This window comes from Manihot esculenta, chromosome 18 (assembly GCF_001659605.2).
Source record: "Manihot esculenta cultivar AM560-2 chromosome 18, M.esculenta_v8, whole genome shotgun sequence".
NCBI classification, from domain to species: Eukaryota; Viridiplantae; Streptophyta; class Magnoliopsida; order Malpighiales; family Euphorbiaceae; genus Manihot; species Manihot esculenta.
In genome coordinates this window covers 4,157,255-4,177,756 of record NC_035178.2, presented here as the reverse complement: position 1 = coordinate 4,177,756, position 20,502 = coordinate 4,157,255, and the positions used below count along the sequence as shown (strand labels likewise).

General features: G+C 35.3%; 3 protein-coding genes and 1 pseudogene across 4 annotated transcripts; all 4 read left to right on the top strand.

Annotated features, from left to right (window-relative positions):
• The first annotated feature begins 1,189 nt into the window (after positions 1-1,189).
• LOC110606481 (ABSCISIC ACID-INSENSITIVE 5-like protein 2) lies at positions 1,190-4,696 on the top strand. Of its 2 annotated transcripts, XM_021745297.2 has the most exons (3): positions 1,191-3,056; positions 3,190-3,567; positions 3,928-4,696. In XM_021745297.2, the coding sequence occupies exon 1, from the start codon at positions 1,992-1,994 to the stop codon at positions 2,964-2,966; it is 975 nt and encodes a 324-aa protein (XP_021600989.1). In that variant the 5' UTR covers positions 1,191-1,991; the 3' UTR covers positions 2,967-3,056; positions 3,190-3,567; positions 3,928-4,696. The 2 variants fall into 2 exon arrangements, with proteins under 2 accessions (XP_043809310.1, XP_021600989.1); XM_043953375.1 differs by having other exon boundaries at positions 1,190-3,567.
• A 4,202-nt stretch (positions 4,697-8,898) lies between these two features.
• On the top strand, positions 8,899-9,773 carry LOC110605995. The gene has a single exon (XM_021744699.2). The coding sequence runs from the start codon at positions 9,111-9,113 to the stop codon at positions 9,582-9,584; it is 474 nt and encodes a 157-aa protein (XP_021600391.1). The 5' UTR covers positions 8,899-9,110; the 3' UTR covers positions 9,585-9,773.
• Positions 9,774-10,420: 647 nt separating this feature from the next.
• On the top strand, positions 10,421-15,781 carry LOC110605993 (annotated as a pseudogene).
• Positions 15,782-16,369: 588 nt separating this feature from the next.
• On the top strand, positions 16,370-19,515 carry LOC110605994 (serine carboxypeptidase-like 17). The gene is made up of 13 exons (XM_021744698.2): positions 16,370-16,751; positions 16,856-17,001; positions 17,103-17,179; positions 17,276-17,398; positions 17,485-17,587; positions 17,837-17,874; positions 17,955-18,056; positions 18,200-18,286; positions 18,374-18,538; positions 18,624-18,695; positions 18,774-19,006; positions 19,084-19,129; positions 19,209-19,515. Exons 1-13 carry the CDS (start codon positions 16,465-16,467, stop codon positions 19,290-19,292), a joined length of 1,563 nt encoding a protein of 520 aa, XP_021600390.1. The 5' UTR covers positions 16,370-16,464; the 3' UTR covers positions 19,293-19,515.
• Positions 19,516-20,502: the final 987 nt, after the last annotated feature.

Below are 20,502 nucleotides of genomic sequence, written 5' to 3'. Positions count from 1 at the left end.
ATGAATCTGATTTGTTTATTTCCAGCCACTTTTAAAGTAGTAATCAATTCAAGATAGTTGAGACATAGATTCTGTATGCAATTCTTCTTTGGCTTTGAAATTGTAATATAAGTCATATCCATATTGAGTTAGATTCGACTGATTAATATTGTTCAGGTAAAAAAATCTGTCTGAATTTCATCAATTTATTGTATTTTACGTTAATTTTACTGTCTGATCATTTTATTCTGATTTTTTGAATAATATTTTATTTTTTCCTATTATTTTAAGTCTTTTTATTTAATATTTTAGATTATATGTTGAGTATATTGGAGCGACCGCTCACGTCCGTTAGAATAAATCCGTTATGTAAAATTTTGTCTGAATTTAATTAATAAAAATTATATTTTAAAAATAGAAAACTGAAGAGGGTACACAGTCTCTTGATATGCAATGGTGGGTAAAAAAAAATTCCATTATAAATATATATAATATTCATTTAAATAAAGAAATAAAGTAATTAAATTAGAATCCAAACATTTTTATATTTTATGAAAAAAATGTTTATTTTTTTTGTTTACTATTATTATCATAATAAATTTATATTGATTTATATGAGTTAATTTTTTTAAAAAATTGAGTATTTGAATAATATAATGTAAGCTATATTAAATTAATATTCCAAGCACTATATTTATATTTAAAGTGGAGATGTTTATATTATTTTATAATTACTTTTAATTAGTATATATTTACTTTTTATATATTTATTTATTGTGAATTTAATATCAATTAAATATATTTAAATTAAAATAATTTTTTTTGAAAAAATGAACCTTTTCAAGAAGTAACTTTTAAACTATTTTAAAATCGTCCAATTGGTATGGTCTTTTTTTTTTTTTAACTCTAACTATTATGGTTATTAAAAAAAAAAAAAAAAACTTCTAGCAGTTATGGTCACTGCATTAGAAGTAATGCAATAAAAATTTTCCCATGGTTTTTTCGCCCATGTCCTTCTTCAGGCACACGTTCAATATTTATTATTGTTGTCGTTTTATCAATGTATTTTCTTATTCTATAAAAAATTTATAATCAGAATTGAAAATTGATAAATGAAAACTAAGAAAAAAATGGAAGAAAGAGATCGTAGCCGTTCACTTTAGGTCTTTATTCTAGACCGTTGATTCACAGTATATAAATTTCTCTAATGTGGCTGCAACCGAGGTCTAAGAGAGACCTGTCCTCCCCTCATCCTTCCCACCTGAAACCCTAAGATAGATCATAAACCTAGATGATTCATTTCTTTCGCCGGTCATTTTTTTTTTCACCTGCGGTGAGATCGTGTCCTGTAAAATCCACCGCTTAAGACATCGACATTAGCTACCTTTCATCTATCTGCAATACCCAGCCCCCATTTCCTTCCGTCTTTTATCTCCTAGCATCGCAGAATCCAAACACCTCCTCATCCATTCTCCGACCACCGAGAAAGTTCATTTCACGTGAGGCCTATTTTCAAAACCTTAATCTGCCTCCTCTTCGTGTCTTCCCGAAACTCGTGCAAAACAGTAAAGCTTGTTTTTGCCTTCGTGATCTCGGATTGGTCAAGAAATCAGGTAATCGGTAATTGTTCTCCGATTCGTCACCATCTCAGTCGCTATTTCTGTCCTCCCCCCTGACAACTTTAATAGAGAAGCTCAGGCTTCTCTCCTCCTTTAAGAAGCTGCATTCTGCTCTTGCCATCGCAAGATCCACACCAGGTATTGTTGCTAGCTTTTTTTACTGATCGGACCTTGAACCTCCTCTTCGGTTCTATCGCATCTTCTGAAATTGATTGTATCTCATTTGGGACTGATCTCGAAGATTGGGTTCATGGTCAAGGGGATGGGTTTGGTTTCAAGAATATTTGGGATCAAGATTTGGAATGAGTGATGTTTAAATCTTGTTGCATGAGAGTAGGTTTCAAGAATATTTGGGATCAAGATTTGGAATGAGTGAAGTGTAAATCTTGTTGCATGGGAGTGCAGACAATGGGATCTCAAGGTGATGGTAGCAGTGATGGAAAACAGTCTCAGTTCCAGTCGCTGGCACGGCAAAACTCCATGTATAGTCTAACTCTGGATGAGGTTCAAAATCATTTAGGCGACCTTGGGAAGCCTTTGAGCAGCATGAACCTTGATGAACTGCTCAAGAATGTATGGACAGTTGAGGCTAACCATTCTATGGGTGCGGAAGTTGAGGGCACACAATTGGCCAATCAAACTGCTCTGCAGCGTCAGGCAAGCCTGTCATTGACTGGTGCTCTGAGCAAGAAGACTGTCGATGAGGTTTGGAGAGACATTCAACAAAATAAAAACAATGGGGAAAAGAAGTCGAGGGAACGGCAGCCTACCTTGGGAGAGATGACTTTAGAGGATTTCTTGGTTAAAGCTGGAGTTGTTGCTGAAGCATCCTTGGAGAAAAAGGATGGCGATCCTGTTCTTGGGGTAGATACAAATATAGGACCACAGTTCCCACAACAGCAAGGTCAATGGATGCAATACCCGCATCCGCAGTATCAGCATCCTCAACAACAGATGATGGGGGTATATATGCCAGCTCAGCCAATGCCACAGCCACTTCATGTGGGGGCCGGTCCTGTAATGGACGTTTCATACCCTGAGAATCAAGTGGCCTTACCTTTACCTTCACCTTTGATGGGAACATTATCGGATGTACAGACACATGCGAGAAAGCGAGGCACACCAGAGGATATGATAGAGAAGACTGTGGAGAGGAGGCAGAAGAGGATGATTAAGAATCGGGAATCTGCTGCCCGTTCACGGGCAAGAAAGCAGGCTTACACAAATGAGCTTGAGAACAAAGTTTCTCGGCTGGAAGAGGAAAATGAAAGGCTGAGGAAACGGAAGCAGCTGGAAAATATGTTGCCTTGTGTTCCTATTCCTGAACCAAAATATCAACTCCGCAGAACAACATCTGCCCCATTCTAACATCGCATCTATTTCCTGTTCTGTGGAAATTTTGCAGATGTAATGTTTTCTGGATTGTGCTGGCAGCTGTTTCTCGCGTGTGCTTCTCATGTGAGATTTTTCTTGTATCTACTCTAAAAAATTTCTTTTTGAGTTTTCCTGTTACACTTGTGTAGCTTTTAGTTTTTTTCTTTTCTTCCTTTTTCTTTTTATAAAGAATCATTGCAACAGTTTATTGTGCCAGATCCAGCTCTATCTCCATCTCCATCTCCATAAACAACATGGAGTACTCAAAACTGCTGTGCTCGTTCACTAGTACTGATGCTCAAGGATTTTCTCCTGTAATTTCATAGCGATACGTTGTTTCCATTCTTGGCGACCGAGAAACCCAACCCAACCCCACTAATTTTAGGGATTGATTTTGTTACCGGTTCTAACTCCATCACTAACAAGCTGGACATGTTCACTGTATCATTTCCATCTCCATGAACAGCTTATTCTGTTAATAAAAAACATTTCCACTTCCAGCCAAGTCTCTGCTGTGCAGCACTCTATTCTCAAATCCCAATTACACATACCATGGGGGCCTCAGGAGCTGTTGCCCTTGATTTCTCAATTAAAGGTACAATGCAGCATTTATATACCATGTTTTTATGAAATTTCGCTATTTCATTCTCCAAATAGCTTTTGGATTGAAAGTATTTCTGTACCAGGTGGGGTGCAACTTGCTATACCTTGAGTCCTAGACTTTAGCGCGTACAATAGGATTATTTCTGATATATTATATTATATATTTTATTTATATATCGGTGTGCGTGTGTGTATGTATTATTGAATTCAGATCGGATTGGACGGGCCTGAAAAAAGGACATCTGTGAAATACTTTTTTTCTCCCTTTTTTCCCTACTCCATTTTCACCCATGTTAGTATTGCATCTCCTCAATCACCCTAACCGCGTGGCCTACCCTATTCTGTTCATCAGGTATTGGATATGTGCAAGCCATCCCGAACACCTCAGCTGTCCATTCCTCTCTCAAACTGGACACACCTGGGTAAATCCACAACCCTACCATGCCTAGACTTCGGAGAAGAAAAGGGAGGCCATGAATCAAAGACAATTGCACATTGGGAAGGTTTGCACGTGCCTGCGGGCAATTATAATCATCCAGTTACTATGCAACAGAAGACGGTGTAAACAAATGCATTCAGGGCAAAGGACCAGAAAATGGAGACGGAAACAAGATCCTTCAGTTGAGGTTGGGATCGAGGTATAGAATTAGTGGGTGACTGTTGCCGGTTGGTTGACACGAGTACAGCATCTGAAATCCATATTTCCTTTTGGTTTTTCTCTCACTTTCACCCTCTTCTTCTCCATAGATTGTGACTCCATAGTCCACTCTACTTATCATCATCCTGATCTCACTGGTTCTCGGATCAACTTTGCTAGAAATGAAGAAGGGATGGGTTGAAATTCTTTTGCTTGTTATTTGTTGATTGGAGTCGAGATGGAGTTTGATTGTAGGTTTCTCTAGTGCTTTTGCTACTGAATAGTTGTGTTACATTAAAGATAAAATATCAAATTGCGTTTCGGAGCTATGATATTACAAAGACTTGCTGCAGACTTCGTATGGTGGTTATGGTAACACTGATCAGAGATATAGGATACTTTAGGTTGGGAATCTGAATTTCTTGATTCGGTGTTGTTATTCTTAGTTTTATTATTATTATTATTCTATTTTTATTTTGTGTCATTCAAGCAGACTATTTCCATTGGCAAATTGAGGTATTCTTTTATTATTATTATTATTATTATTATTATTCAAAGGAGGCTCAAGCCCAGAAAACAAACCAATCAGTCGTCATACTTCACCGACCTTGGAGCAAGCCCTTGTCTATCCATCTGTAGCCAATCCAAAACACCTTCGGGCGGCTGATCTAACGTAACACTCCCGAACCACCACCAACAGCCAAGTTAGCCATCTCATCAACCATCGTGTTGCCTTGTCGAAAACAATGGCCAAATTCTAACTTGCCAATCCCCCTGCAAAGTTGCTTCCCCGCTACATACAGCCTTGAAACGTCATATCTCCTTCAACGTTCTGCACGATTACGAATTTGACATAGCTTGTTGGGGATGTAACGCAGTCATTACCTTATTGTGCCTTCTCACACGAAAGACTATAGTTACATTCCTGCATGACATGACCCTTGTAGCCGCACGCATACCAAAAACGTGGCAAACGTTCATTACGCAGTTAAGTCCACTTGGTTCCAGAACCCGTCTTTAAGTATTACGTCTCGACGCAATGGTGTGTTTTAAGTACATAGAAACTCTAATACGTAAATCCCTCGACCAACCATTTACATCAGAGTCATCATAAAGACACAAAAGTACCAATCATGTTTGTAATAACCATTGCCCTTGATGCCGGAACCTAAAACTTACAAGCAAGAAACTCTACTGACGTTGTTGAATCGTCCTTCTGCATCTATTGTAACACAATTAGATTATCATCAAAACCCTCTTCCAAAACTCACCTCTTGTCATCTTCAAAGAAAAACTGAAACACAAACACGTCCTCCATTGAATTCGACGCCGTGCACACAAAAGTAGAAGAAAACAAAAAGAGAGAACCATTTCCGAGAATATAGGAAGCATAAACCCTAGCCAACAGATTAGGGAGAAAAGATTCCTACTAGTTTTTGACATAGCTTATGAATGAAATTAATTTACTCTAAAGTTAAAGTGATGGTTAACTCAACTGCCCTCTACTATGCTCAAAACAAGTAGTGATCCCTTTTGGATAACCAAGCAACGAGCATAAAAAATTGGTTACTCTATATTTAATTTAAAGTTTCATGTGATTAGTTAATTTGTTTTAGTGTTTAGTATTATTAATATATTTTTGAAATATTATGTTTTAGATAATTTTGAATGTGTTCAACTAGCATTCAAGGTTCTATTAACTTTTTAACAAATTATATATTTTTATAGTTCTTTCTTTTTCTTTTTTCCTATCCATTATGTTATCCTTCCACTCTTTCTTTATACTTTATTTGAAATGGCTCCTATGGAAAAGTTCAATTCAATTATATAAAAGAACTCAAATAGGTAGAGACAAAAATGTTTGTTTTTATGTTTTGCTTTTATTTACATAAAGTGAAATTAAATTAAGCAACTTTACTTTGGATATTTGTTAAAAAGAATATTAAATGTATTTAATTCTTTCAAAACAAGAACTTTTAGTATACAATTCATTTTTCTTATGATAATTTCTTTTTTAATTTTAACTAGCAATTTTTCCATAATTGATGTTGATTAAATAGAATTTGATTGCATTGTAGTCCTTTGTTTTCACTTTTCAAGCACATCTTTTTTTTTTTCAATCAAATAAGGGAATTAACCCAATTACAACCCTCTTGGCATAATACCAAGAGTATCAGCTAAAAGAAGATAATGAACACCTATGAGTGATGAGTTCAACCAACATAAATAAGTGGGATTGAATTTCATGTTGACGGTTTATGAAAAATTTAAATTATATATAATAATTAATATAAAATTATTAAATAATTTAAATTAATCATTTTATCAATATCTAGTCTAGCCATGACATCCTAATCTCTAACTAATAAAATCTTGCATTTATTCACCGTGTTCTTCCACCGAAATGGAAGAGAATTACTTGTTGATAAAAGACTAATTGCTGTTTGCGCATCAGTTTGCAGTTCCATCTTTCTCCAACCACGCTCCCATCCCAATTCTAAAGCACGAAGTATCCCCCATAACTCAGCTTCTACGTCGTACATCTACCCAGATTCTGGTTAAATCCACCAAGCCATCTCCCTGAAACATCCCTAAATACTCCTCCACAAGTCCCTGGATTACCCAAGGCACTCCCATCAGTATTAACAACCACCCCATCCAACACGTTCGGTGACCAAACAATAAAAGAAAGACTAGGTGCAGGTCATCCCCCATGAAGAAGTCGATTTCCCCAAGTTTTTCTGACTGTGCCCAGCTTGCGATATTACTGCTGTTTTGAGACCCTCCGAAGTAGACACCAAAGATCGAAAAACAATGGCATTTCTATTCTTCCAAATAAACCAAGTTGCAAATGCAAAAATAATGTCCCACCCAACACCTCCAATTTGCCTAGCCGCAAGTCTGAGATTATGAAAAATCAAGTCATCAACGCTAGAGATCCAGAAAAAATCAGAAAATATTTGCTGCGCCCCTAGTAAATTCCAGAGTTCCTTTGCATGACTGCAATCCCTCAATACACGGAATACATCCTCTGAAGCCCTACCCTATACCATGCACAAATCATTTTGAATAAAATGCCTCTTCTTCCTTTCCGAATTACACATTGTTCGACGATGAGCAGCCCCCCAAAGAAACATTCTGATCCGTTGAGGGATCTTAACCCGCCATATGAACTTCCAAACTGGAGCCGTTGAACCTGACTCAGTTCGAAGAAGGTTGTATCCTGTTTTAACTGTATACTGGCCACTAGGTGTTATATTTTTCTTGCCTTTAGTATAAAATAAATTTATAATATATGTTGTTCTTAGTTTCTCCTCTTCCCTCTTTTCCTCTATTTTTCATAATTTATATTTTCTTTTTTATATCAAACGCACCTTTAATTTATATTTTTCTTTCCTTTTATTTTAAAATCAAGGTTCTATGATCAGTAATGTTATTTTCCTGAACTTTGACTAAAATTTTAATAAATGTAGGTTTATTAATTAATTAAAGTCATATACCAATAAAAAATAAATTTAAATTAGCATTCAAAGACATAGACCCCAAGTGGTAGCCTAGCCTTGTAATTGCGGTTTAGGCACGGAGATGGTGGCTTCTTTGACATGGTATGCTTATTAATAATTTATTAAAAAATAAAATTTAATAATTATTTTACTAAATGTTGAGAAAATTATATGAAAGCAATAATATTTTCATATTTGGTAAAAAAAAAATGGTAGGAAATTAGAGAAGGAATTTTCAATCCCTATATTTTAGTTGTCTTTTTTAGAAAAAAATAAAATTATATTGACGACACATATTGAGATGTCAATAATTTCAACCAAACTATAAATGAAAACGGCAAAATAAATAAATAAATAAATAAAAGTTGAGTTGCCTTTGAAACTGAAAAACAGGTCAACTTTCTCATTTTGGAGTGCTTCATGGCTAGCTGGCTACTACAGTGGACTTTCACAAATTATTTATCCTTTTCATATACGTAAAGAATAATATTACATTAGAAATTTATAAAAATTTATTCATTTTGGGTATCTTTTATATTTTAAAAATTATTAAAGATGATTTAGTTGTTAAAGTTTATTTTTGTAATATAAGATATATACTCAGATCATTAAATTACGGATAAATATTTATATGTATATGATTATTATTTTAAATATTAAAGAAAAAATTATTTACAATTAAAAAAATTATACATATGTTCTGTGCAGATATTCCAATCACAGAACAAATTATTTGCTTTACTCCAAAGTTATGTTTAGGCATAAACAATTATTATTTTTTAAAAAAATATAATTAAAAAAAAAAGAAGAAAGAATATTAAGCAATAGGATGAGTCAGCAAAAGCTAAGAGATAGGAGTGAATTGAAAATGCAACGCCCAAAAATCAAACTCACAATACTTTTCTAATTAAATTTGTCCTATTCACACGTTGTGCTTATCTTAAAGCTTTCTAATCCTGTGTGCCCCCTTGAAAAGTCTTAACCCACCATCCTTCTTATAATTTTAATACTCATGATTAATAAAATTAAAATTTTTATTTATTTAAAATAATTTAAATATATATATTTATTTATTATATTATTTTTATTAATATATTAATATAAATGGTCGAAAGTATCTCTTACCTTTACACGTGGTTCTCCCTGTTTATTCTATAATTTTCCTTTGCATTCTATAATTTTCCTTGATGTCTGCTAACCCTCAACCTTGTCCTTCATATTAATTGCTTCTTATACATTATCAAACCTTACTCTCCATTGACAAAACCTCATCCTCTCTGCCTTTTTCTCTCAAGCTTTAGCAAACCAAGATTCTTTGCTTTTTGGAATCTTGGATTCTTGATTGGTTCTTTCTTTCTTGCTTGCTTTCCAGATTTCAATCTTTTTCTTGCTGTCATGGGCGCCAAAGGGCACAGCCAGAACAAGTTCATGCGGATCGTGACGATTCCGATTAAAGTACTGGGCAAAGCCAGGGATCTTTACGTCAAGAGCATGACAGGGTGCGCAGCGAGAGCCAGCTGCGGCCACTCTATGTCGCTGCCTAATGGTCAATTGCCCAAGAGTTACAGTATGGGGTCATCCATGTCCAACGATAACGATGATTTCAGAGAGCTTATAAGGGCTGCATCAGTGAGAAGCCTTGGTCATAAGAATGAAGTTGATATGTTATTGCAGCAAATGAAGCAGAAATCAGAACAGTTGCCCAAGAGTTGCAGTGTTGGGATGGGATTCATGGGAAGGATTGACGAGGAGAAGGCATCTGAAGAAGAAGGCAGTAGCCATGGTGGAAATAAGAAAGCAACAAAAGCTGATCAGTTGTATCCTCGAAGCAAAAGCTATGCTGTAGGCAAAACAAGTGTTGCCTTTTGATTGATTTGACGAGAATTCGAGTTCATGAGAAGCTGAACTTGAAAATAGCCCACACTCCCTTCGGAGTCTGGCTTTAGTTCCTCTTGATGCTTGAGAGCATCTGTGTAAAAATTTAGCATTTGTTTTTTTTCTTTTTTTTGTGCAATTTCAAATCCAACTTCCAATTCAAAGCAATAAAGATTTCAACCATATCATCCACCCAGCTAAAATTAGATTATAAATTTAATTTCTTTGATAAAGATATTATGAATTTTTAGACTTTCATTTCACCTTGTGTCTTAAACGTGAAGAAACACAACTGCGACAGTTTTATTCTATAGAAAAGCTAAGATGAGAGACCGTGTTGAAAGATTAAATATTTAAGATTTATTTATTTTTCATGTGTTAGTTGAGAGAATAATCTTTAATTAGGAATCGATATGTTTATTTTTGGATTATAGGTATTAATTATTTTTTTCATGAATTTCATAATAAATATCTTGGAATAAATTTAGAGATAAAAAAATAGAATTTGAAATAAATGCAATTAATATTATGTTAAGTCTGTAAACACTGGTCGAGTAAATCTTTAAGTTAGCTAATGTGGGTTATTTTTTTTACTCTCAATGTATTAACATGTAATATTTTTTTATAAAAATTAAAAGATAGAGGACTCAAACTCCAAATTCTTAATTTAAAAAGAATACTTTATAAAAATAATTATTACTTTATGTCAATTTATAATATAAACTATATAATTTTTATAAAATTTAATTTATTTCCAAAAAATAAAATTACTTTCTTTTACGTTAAATATATAGGAAATCTAAAATATATGTATATATACAGAGAGAGGAAGAAAGGGGTACGGATTAGCCCCTCGCGTCACAGTTCCGTCACTTTAATGACGCCGAATTAGTGACACTGTCCAGAAACTACTGCACCTATCGCCCCAAAAAATTCAAAATCTCAGTGCTTTCTTATCGTTGTTGGATTGAATTGAGGAATGGGTATAGAGAAGGGTGTAACCTTGTCAGATATTGAGGACGAGGACGATCTCGATGAAGAACCAGGGGAGGTAATCGAATCGGCTCCCCCTCTCAAGGTCGGTCAAGAGAGGGAGCTTAATAACTCTGGTCTTAAAAAGAAGCTTCTCAAGCGCGGTCTAGGCTGGGAAACCCCTGAGTTCAATGACGAAGTTACAGGTACCCATATATGATAAAAGTGTTGTCTGCATCTGTTTATCATTTTCTTTGTCTTTCCATTATTTTGATTTATTGGATCAACTGTGTATGTGCTTTTGATAATTTTATGTACAAGTTCACTGGAAAGAATTTATAATTCAAGAGTAAGTCGTGCTCTGATTCAATGCAGTTCATTATGTGGGTACTTTGCTTGATGGGACCAAGTTCGATTCTACGCGCGATAGGGATGAACCTGCGACTCTTAAACTCGGTCAAGGTGGGTTTCTTAACCTGTTTGTGTATCCCCAGCTTTTTTTTTTAATTTATTTTTATGGTTGATCAATTTTGGGTTGCTTTGCTTTCCGATTCTTTCTTGGTGATTTGGGTGGTTTTGTCTTTAATAGGTCAAGTGGTAGAAGGGTTGGATCATGGGATAATTACCATGAAAAAGGGGGAATGTGCGTTGTTCACAGTACCCCCTGAATTGGGCTATAGGTTCGTGGGCCGTGATGGTGTGCCACCAAACACTGGGGTCCTGTTTGAGGTCGAACTCATTGCTTGGATCCCAGTGGTGAATGTGAGCAAAGATGGTGGAATTATCAAGAAAATTATGGAGAAGGGGGAGAATATTGAGTGTCCTGGTGACTTAGATGAAGTCCTTGGTATTTCAACTGCTTAAATTGTGGAGCTTTCTTGCTGATAACCATTTTAAAGGTATAAATGCAATAATGTGGATGGCCTTTGCTAGTGCAGTGAAGTATGAAGTGGCACTTGCTGATGGAACCGTTGTTGCAAAAACACCCGAAGAAGGGTTTGAATTTCATGTAAAAGATGGTAATATCAATCAATGGGACATCTTGGTATTTAACTGCTTACATGGGTTATCTCTAATTTCTTGATAATTGACTTATATTAATCAACAATTTCAATTTTAGGTCATCTATGTCCAGCACTGCCAAAAGCTATCATAACCATGAAAAGAGGAGAGAAAGTTAAGCTAGTTGTCCAACCTCAGTGTATGTTTTTTTCCCCATTATTAGCAAATAGCTGCACAATAGTGGTTTTTTTTCTTGTTACTCCTATAATAAATTCTAAATATTCCTATATGAACTTCAAGTAATCATTAGATCTTCCATCTTTTTTATATCTGTTTTTCATTTATGAAATGGAAATTAGCTCTTGGCAATATTGAAAGACCATTTCCCATGGTCTTACTGACTGGAGTTGATATCAGGAATTACCGAATTAGTGTTTTTCTACTGTTGCTACTCACCAGCATGTTAAAACTTGATGTTACTCATAGAGAAGCTAGATTTTATTGAAACAACCAATTTTAGTCAATTAATGTCAAGGACTTGTAATTATAATATTTTATACTTTTAGTTCTGTAGGCCTTAATCATTCGACATCATATTATTGGGGGGGAAAAAGCGTCCAATTCTGGCTCCAACTAAGTTGAGATTGCAAATATGGAAGCCTAAACTACTTAGATAAAAATTCCATATATATAAATGTATGTGTTTAATTTTTATTATTGTGGCTGTTTCTTTACAACTGGTGGCTTGGTCTAATAGTAGAGGGTTGGCCAGGTTGGGCTGGTCTGAATCTTCCTTAATTATTGAAAAATAAAGAAAGTAAAGTTTAGTTTTGCTTATCTTTAACCATCCTAAATCAAAGATGAATATTAAATTATCATGGCTTACCATACCATTTAACCATTGTTTTTTAATCATTCATTGACTTGGTCTTCAGTGTTCCACCACTTAAACCATAACTTTATCTGTATCTGGGGCTGAATGTAGGAGCTCTAGTACCAAATGAGTTCTCTAAGCAGGAACTGCTCTATGTATATGTACTGTATTTTTGGATTCAATGAAGGGAATACTGATGCTGCAGAAGATAGTGGATAAGTTAGTAGCATATTCACTTTTCTAATTTGGCCTATGATCTGCATGATAGTGGTGGAATTAACCCCTCTAATCTTTAAAAAGTTTCAAAGTTCAGTTGAGGATTATTGACTTTAACATGTGACAATACACACACACATATTGCAGATGCTTTTGGAGAGGAGGGAAATGTTGATGGAATCCATCCCGTCCCACCAAATTCAGTGTTGAACATAGATCTGGAGTTGGTGTCCTTCAAGCCAGTTGTTAATGTTACTGGGGATTCCAAGGTATTCAAGAAGATCATTAAAGGAGGGGAGGACACCTTTGTTGCAAATGAAGGTGCCACAGTAACTAGTAAGTATTATTGATACGTGCATAATGGTTCATAGCAATTTCATCAGAACAAGTTGTGCAAAGATGTATAGGTAGATATGGAATAATATTCACAGAAACTTTACCAAGCCAAGAATAATCGAGTGACTTACACATGATTAGACAAATATACTAACTCTGTGGGACAACTGGACTGTGTACATGCTGGGTTAGTGGTGCACAGACAGACAGCATAAGCCTTGTTAGCCAAAAAAAGAAGAAGAGAGTATTATGCACTAGTTTTTATGCTTATCCTTATCACAAAGGTTAGGATGGTATTCAGAGCTTCCAAGTCAGAATTCCATTAATTAAATCAACACTGTGTTTAATAGGCTAGATATGCTTCCTGTAACTACAAGGAGTTGTGTGCAATTTTAGATGTCAGCAACTTCAGCCATCTAATCACATGACCTATGTAAAAGCAACTGTCTGTTGGAAAGCAATATTTTGATAGTTGTGGGATTAAAATGTGGGCTGAGCAATTTGCATTATGGATTTTAGTATTGTGCAACTGCCATACTAAAATAAATTACCTTACTGCTGCTAAATCCTTAATGCAGTTAGCTACACAGCTAGGCTACAAAATGGAACAGTATTTGAAAAGAAAGGGCTGGATGGGGTTCAGCCTCTGCAATTTATTACAGATGAAGGTTAGATCCTATTTAGTTTGACATTTATAGTAGTTGACTTTGGTTTTTTGTTCACTTGGGAAAACTTGATCATGCATGTATTGTTGGATGTAGAACAAGTGATTGCTGGTTTAGATCGGGCAGCAGCAACAATGAAGAAAGGAGAGCGAGCAATATTGACAATAAGTCCTGAATATGGTTTTGGAAACATGGAAATAAAGAAAGATCTTGCTACTGTACCTCCTTTTTCGGTGTTAGTCTGTGAAGTTGAAATGTTAGATTTTGTAAAGGTAATTACTGTCAATGTCCTCCAATCACCCACCACCACCACCAAAACAAGGCAGTGCCCTGGACACTTTTTACCTCTTATAGCATTTGCAATATGATTTCCGTTTTCCAATAAGCAGCAAAGAGCACCGTGGGAGATGAACAATCAGGAGAAAATTGAAACCGCTCATAAAGAGAAAGAAGGTGGTAATCTATTATTTAAAAGTGGGAAGTATCAAAGAGCAGCAAAGAAGTATGATAAGGTAGCTTGGCGTTCTTCATCACCATCATTTTTAAATAAAAACCTGTCAAGGATCACTTTGGGGATTCTGGTTTTACTTCAATTTTTTGTCCATATGATTAGGCTGCAGACTATGTTGTTGAAGAGGGATCCTTTGGAGATGATGAGCAAAAGCTAGTTAAATCATTAAGGGTGTCTTGCTGGTTGAATGGAGCAGCATGTAGTCTCAAACTTGATGATTTCCAGGGAGCAATCAATTTATGTTCAAAGGTGAGGTGCTAAAAGAAAAAGAATGACCGGGAGCTTGTAAGCTTGAAAAGGTCATTATGTGAAACTTAAAGCTGTGTGTTATTGAGGCATGAGACCTCTGAATTTAAATTTGAGGACAGCATTCAGTCTGAAATCGTACCGCTTGAACTTGTAATTTCAGATAGCAGTTATGTGCTGGGGTTTATAGATTTAGTAACTGGATTTATTACCCACGAGTATTTGCTTTTGGTTCATCTGACTTGTTGGTCCTACTAGTCTTTATTAAATTCTTTTAGCTGTCAGAAATGTATCACAGTGACAGGCACTTGTATAATTTCTTGGAAAGAGGATGTAATAGGATTCCAAATGTTTTCTCTCATTGGAAAGCTGGGATTGTGCATCTACTTCCATGAAGTGCATGCTTGAACTGGTGATATAGTTTTAGTTATCATTTTGTTATTATTATTTATTTATTTATTTTGAATTGGACATTTAGTGGTCATTACAAGCGGCCAAAAGTCTGGGCCTTTCTGACATGATATATTCTGTAGCCTGACAAGTAAAATTGGAGGCAAAATGTTATCTTATGTTCTACATTTTGGTCTTCAACAGGTACTGGATATTGAGTTCAACAATGTGAAAGCTTTGTATAGGCGAGCACAAGCATATATTCAAACTGCAGATTTGATCTCAGCTGAACTAGACATTAAGAAAGCACTTGAAGTTGATCCTCAAAGCAGGTGGTAGAATATCCTTCATGTAGAAATTCAAAAGTGAGCTTTTTTTCTATTGTGTTACTCACTAACGACACTTTTCAGGGAGGTGAAGTCGCTTCAAACAACACTGAAACAACTTCAAACTGAAAGCAACAAGAGAGATGCAGAACTCTACTCAAACATGTTTGCACGAATGACGAAGCAGACATCGGGGGGGATTAAGGTACGTAATGTCCTGCGTGTATGACCTGCTTTCAATCTTTTCACATCTGGAACCGTACAAGACACTACAGTGTAATACGTGAATGGCATACATCAACATTAATGGCAATCAAAATAACTTGAATTCTTTACAGAAACTGAAGGTTGAGAAAGCAGAGAATGAGAAGAAAGATGAAGAGTTTGTGGGCATGGATATGGAAACAGTTGCTGACAGCTTCCGCTGATAGTGGAATGGTTGTTGATTCTTGTTGATGTACATGTAATGAAATATTTAACATAACGCTTAGACCTAAGAGGGAAAAAGGAACACAGGCGAAATCCACAACACTGTAGCATATATAACCATTTTAAATGGGGACACCATATCGATTGGCATCAAATGTGGAGCTGATAATTCATCATCTCGAATTGATTTCTTATAAATATGTATTGCAATTTTATTTTGTTTATGTTACTATTTCTTTTCAATATAATGCGACATGTATAAAGTTCGTGTGTGTCTTCCGGGGCTAAGTTGACAAAAATGAAAAACCATCAGATTTTTGTGTTCCTCTGATATATTTGCAGCTTGTTTTTGGCTTCCATTTCTTTAAAAAATATATATATATACTTTTCACATTTTAATTTTTTTAAGTTAATTTTTTGGCTTCCATTTGACAAAAATTTAAATTAATTTTTAAAAACTAAATATTGTATTTAAATTTAAATTAATAAAATATTGTTGAATAGTTATACATATAAGAAATTTCATAGGGCTTATGAATCTGGTTTAGTTTTCTATGGCAAGGAAATACAATGCAATATCAATAATAAAGATAATATAATGGAAAAATTATAGTTATTAAATATTAATTATTATTTATGAGAATTTTTATGAAATTCAATATAATAATGAATAACTTTTTATCCTCCATGTAAGGATCGCACTAAAATTTCTGGTTGGCCACAAAATGAGAAGTCTATTCAATAGTGGAATAATGGAAAACGTTTCGATATATACAGAAATAGATAGATTGCAAAGGTTGAAAATTGTCCTTATATTCATAACTAATCTTGCGTGCTGCCATTCCAATTTTAACAGCATTCCTGTGTCCTTTTCTGGGATGCCTGTTTTTCTTTCACTGATGATGATATGATTGAATACCAGACATACAAAACAAGCTCAGGTCTCTACCCTTATCCCAGTCGCAGCCCCCAAAAAACCATTTACTTTTTGTCCAACTTTATTTTATCTTCCACTCAGGGGAGGGATCACTACCAACAGTCAAGCTTGAGGGCAAAAAAAATGGTAAGATCAGAAGCTATCTGCATTATTTTTATTCTGGTATTGGAGGGTTGGTTGCAACTTGCAGTCTCTCACACAAAAGTTGAGTTTCTTCCTGGGTTTCAAGGGCCACTTCCTTTTGAATTTGAGACTGGGTGAGAAACTGAGTATCTGATTGTATTCAGCTAATCTTAATTGCGAAAATCAGATGAAGAAAAAGGTAATATTTATCCAACTTAGCTGTTCATGGCTGTATCAGATATATTGGGGTGGATGAAACAGAGGACGTGCAGCTCTTCTACTACTTCGTCAAGTCACAGAGGAACGCAAAAGAGGATCCTCTCGTCCTTTGGCTAACTGGTGGTCCTGGCTGCTCTTCCTTATCTGGTCTTATTTATGAAATTGGTGAGTGTCAACTTCAAGATGAGCAAAGTTGAGGTCCCACTGTGAGAACTTTCTTTCCTCATAACGGATCACGGCGATTAACCTTTGATCAATATGTGCAGGTCCAATATATTTTGAGGTAGTGGAGTACAACGGGAGCTTGCCTACATTGGTCCTAAATCCACACTCATGGACACAGGTTATATTGTCTTTCTGCACTAGTTTGGAGCAATTTATAAGGAAATGATACGTTTATCCCCCACATTAATATGGGTAATTAACGATTAATTATCAGGTGGCCAGCATAATATTTGTAGATTCGCCTGTTGACACTGGATTCTCTTATGCAAGAACAGCAGTTGCTGCTCTCTCAGGGGACTTCATCCAAGTTAAACAAGCTGATCAATTTCTTAGAAAGGTAACCTCTCAATTTTACTCTGCAGATCAAGATGGGTAACAGTAAATTCAGATGCATGGTTTAGTTTACTACTTTGATTTATTCAGTGGCTGACAGATCATCCAGAATTCCTCTCAAATCCAGTCTATGTCGGAGGAGATTCCTACTCTGGCCTTCCTATTCCACCCTTGGTTCAGCTAATTTCAGACGGTATTTATTATTGCACCTTGGTGCAAGGCATTGGATAATCTTGAAATGGAAGAAATTTTAAGTATCTGAACATAGGTTCAGTAATTTAATTGCCTTTTTTCCAGTAATCTGTGATCTCCACGGCAGAGTACCCTATGTTTACCGAAGACAGGGGAATCTGCCATGGAGTTGGTTTTTGGATTATTAATTTTTTCTTTTTAACTTGAAACTATCCAATGAGTAGTTGTACTAAGCATTATGGTGATGCAGGGAATGAAGATGGTAGCAAACCACTGATAAATCTGAAGGTTGTGATTATTTCCTCATTTGCCTTTCCTCATTTTAAGTTGACTAGGATATGAAAAATTGGGCTTTTGCATGGTTTCAGGGGTACATACTTGGGAATGCTGCTACAGATTACTCTATTGATGACAACTCTAAGGTCCCATTTGCTCACGGCATGGGACTTATTTCTGACGAACTCTATGAGGTTATACTTGTTCTTGCAAAACACCATGATCCTTCCAACATATCCTAGGCTAAATTCATGATAATCTGTAAAAGGAAAAGATTTGCTTGTGCAAGAAAAGAAAGTTTATTTGTTTGGTCTAAATAGTTGTCAGCTTTGTCTAGTCACTGAAGAGAAGTTGTAGGGGAGAGTACACGCTTGTAGATCCCAGCAATGCAGATTGTTTGCAGCTTATGCAGGAATTTGACAAGGTAGACAAACCAAAACTTTTTGTGAACCCCCATCTTCTTCTTCGTACGATTTTGTATCATCCAAGTTAATATAATCGTCTTTCCCAGTGTACTTCAGGACTTGACGCTGCACATATCTTGGAGCCCCTTTGTGCTTTTGTCTCCCCAAAGCCAATGGAGATATCATTCCATAAAAGAAGATCTCTCATTCTCAACGACAATTCTGGAGATTTGGTTGATCCTGATCCATCACTGCCGACAATTGGCTGTCGGGTAACTCCACATTTTCCTCCTCCTTGTCTCCAACATGTGAATTTTCTCGGGGAATGTAACATGCTTCTCTTTTATGTGGATGTAGACTTACGGATATCTGCTCTCCAAATATTGGGTCAATGACAAAAATGTCCAAAAAGCACTTGGCATTCGAGAGGTATAAGATCAAGAGTTGAAAGATCAAACACTTAAAACTAATTAACAAAAATCAAGGAGGGAATTTCATTTGGCGCAGGGAACCATAGGGGAATGGACACGATGCAGTTATGGAATCTCTTATACCCGTGAAATTTCCAGCACTATTAAGTATCATTTATACCTGGGAAAAAAAGGTTACCGTTCGTTAGTCTACAGTGGCGATCACGACATGCTTGTGCCGTTCGTGGGAACTCAAGCATGGATAAAATCTCTCAACTTCTCAATTGTTGATGATTGGCGACCATGGCTCCTTGAAGGCCAAGTAGCAGGGTATGTCCCCTTGAGATCAATAACTCTTAATTTATTTGTTTTCATATTCTGGCTGGTAAAGTTTTGATTGCTTGTAGATACACGAGGACATACTCTAATCAGATGACATATGCGACTGTGAAGGTAAAAAGTTTGCCCATTTCTGTGGATGATTGTGTTTCTATTTCCCTGAACGCTTGATGAATCGTTCGTTGGGGTGCAGGGTGGAGGGCACACAGCTCCTGAATACAGGCCTGCAGAATGTTTTTCAATGTTTAAGAGGTGGATAAATCAGGAGCCTTTGTAACTAAGACCTTCGTTGCAATCCAAAGTGGTGATATGGAAATTTGTGGCTAATGGGATCTGAAAATTCAAGATAAATAAACTACCACTTGAATAAGAGTTGTTGGACAAAGCTTTCTCTCTTTAGTTGCTATTCTATACCTTCGTAAATGTAACTTACTATACGTTACTTCAGTTACATGGCTGTATAAATTAATAAATAAAAAAAAGGGGAGATTTACAATTTAGTTCCTAGGTATTACCATTATAAACAAGTCAGTCCCTATATTTCAGAAACCTATTTAAACATTCTTTAACTTTTCTTTCCATCAACGAAATAATTCTTTTGTCATCTTTTCCGTTAAAAATAAATAAAGTATAAGAGAGAAAATTTTTAAAATCCAATTTTGCCCGCAAATAAAACTCCTTGTTTAGTTTTTGAATATTACTATTATTAATAAGTCAGTCTCTACATTTTTAAAAATCTATTAAAACATTTTTATTTTTTCTCATATCCATTAAAACGTTTTTATCATTTTTCTCCTCCTCCTTTAAAAAGATGAAAAGAAGAAGAGGATGATGATGAAGGAGAAGAAGAAGAAAAAGAAGAAAAAATAAGAAGAAGAAGATGATGACGAAGAAGAAAAAAAAATATTTTCCTCCTTAAAAAAGAAGAAAAGAAAGATTAAAAAAAGAAGGAGAGAAGAGGAGGAAGAATCAATGAATAAGGAGGAGGAGGAAGAGGAAGAGGAGAGGGTTAATTTGGTCTTTTGCTATATTTTTAACGGTAGAAATAGACGGAATGACTATTTTGTTGACGGACAGAATGACTATTTCGTTGACGAAAAAAAAAAATAAGAACGTTTTAATAAATTTCTGAAAATATAGGGACTGACTGGTTAATAATGATAATATTTAGGAACTAAATTATAAATTTTTCATAAAAAATTATAAAAAAATTTATTAATCGATTATCCAATATTAAAAAATATATTAAAATATTCTAATGTTGTGTAACCTAGCCATTGAAGAAAAAGTGATTGTAATCCAATTCACATGTGGTTTCGCAAGTCACTTCAACTTAAATTTATATAAGTCCATGTAATCTACCAATGGAAGTGCTAGAAAAGCAAGATCCCCTAAGGCCCTAAACGTTTCACTCAAATTCACATTTTCTAATAGTGGAAGGACAAGACTTTACAATCAAAGAAAATATCAATTTTAAGAAAGCTAAT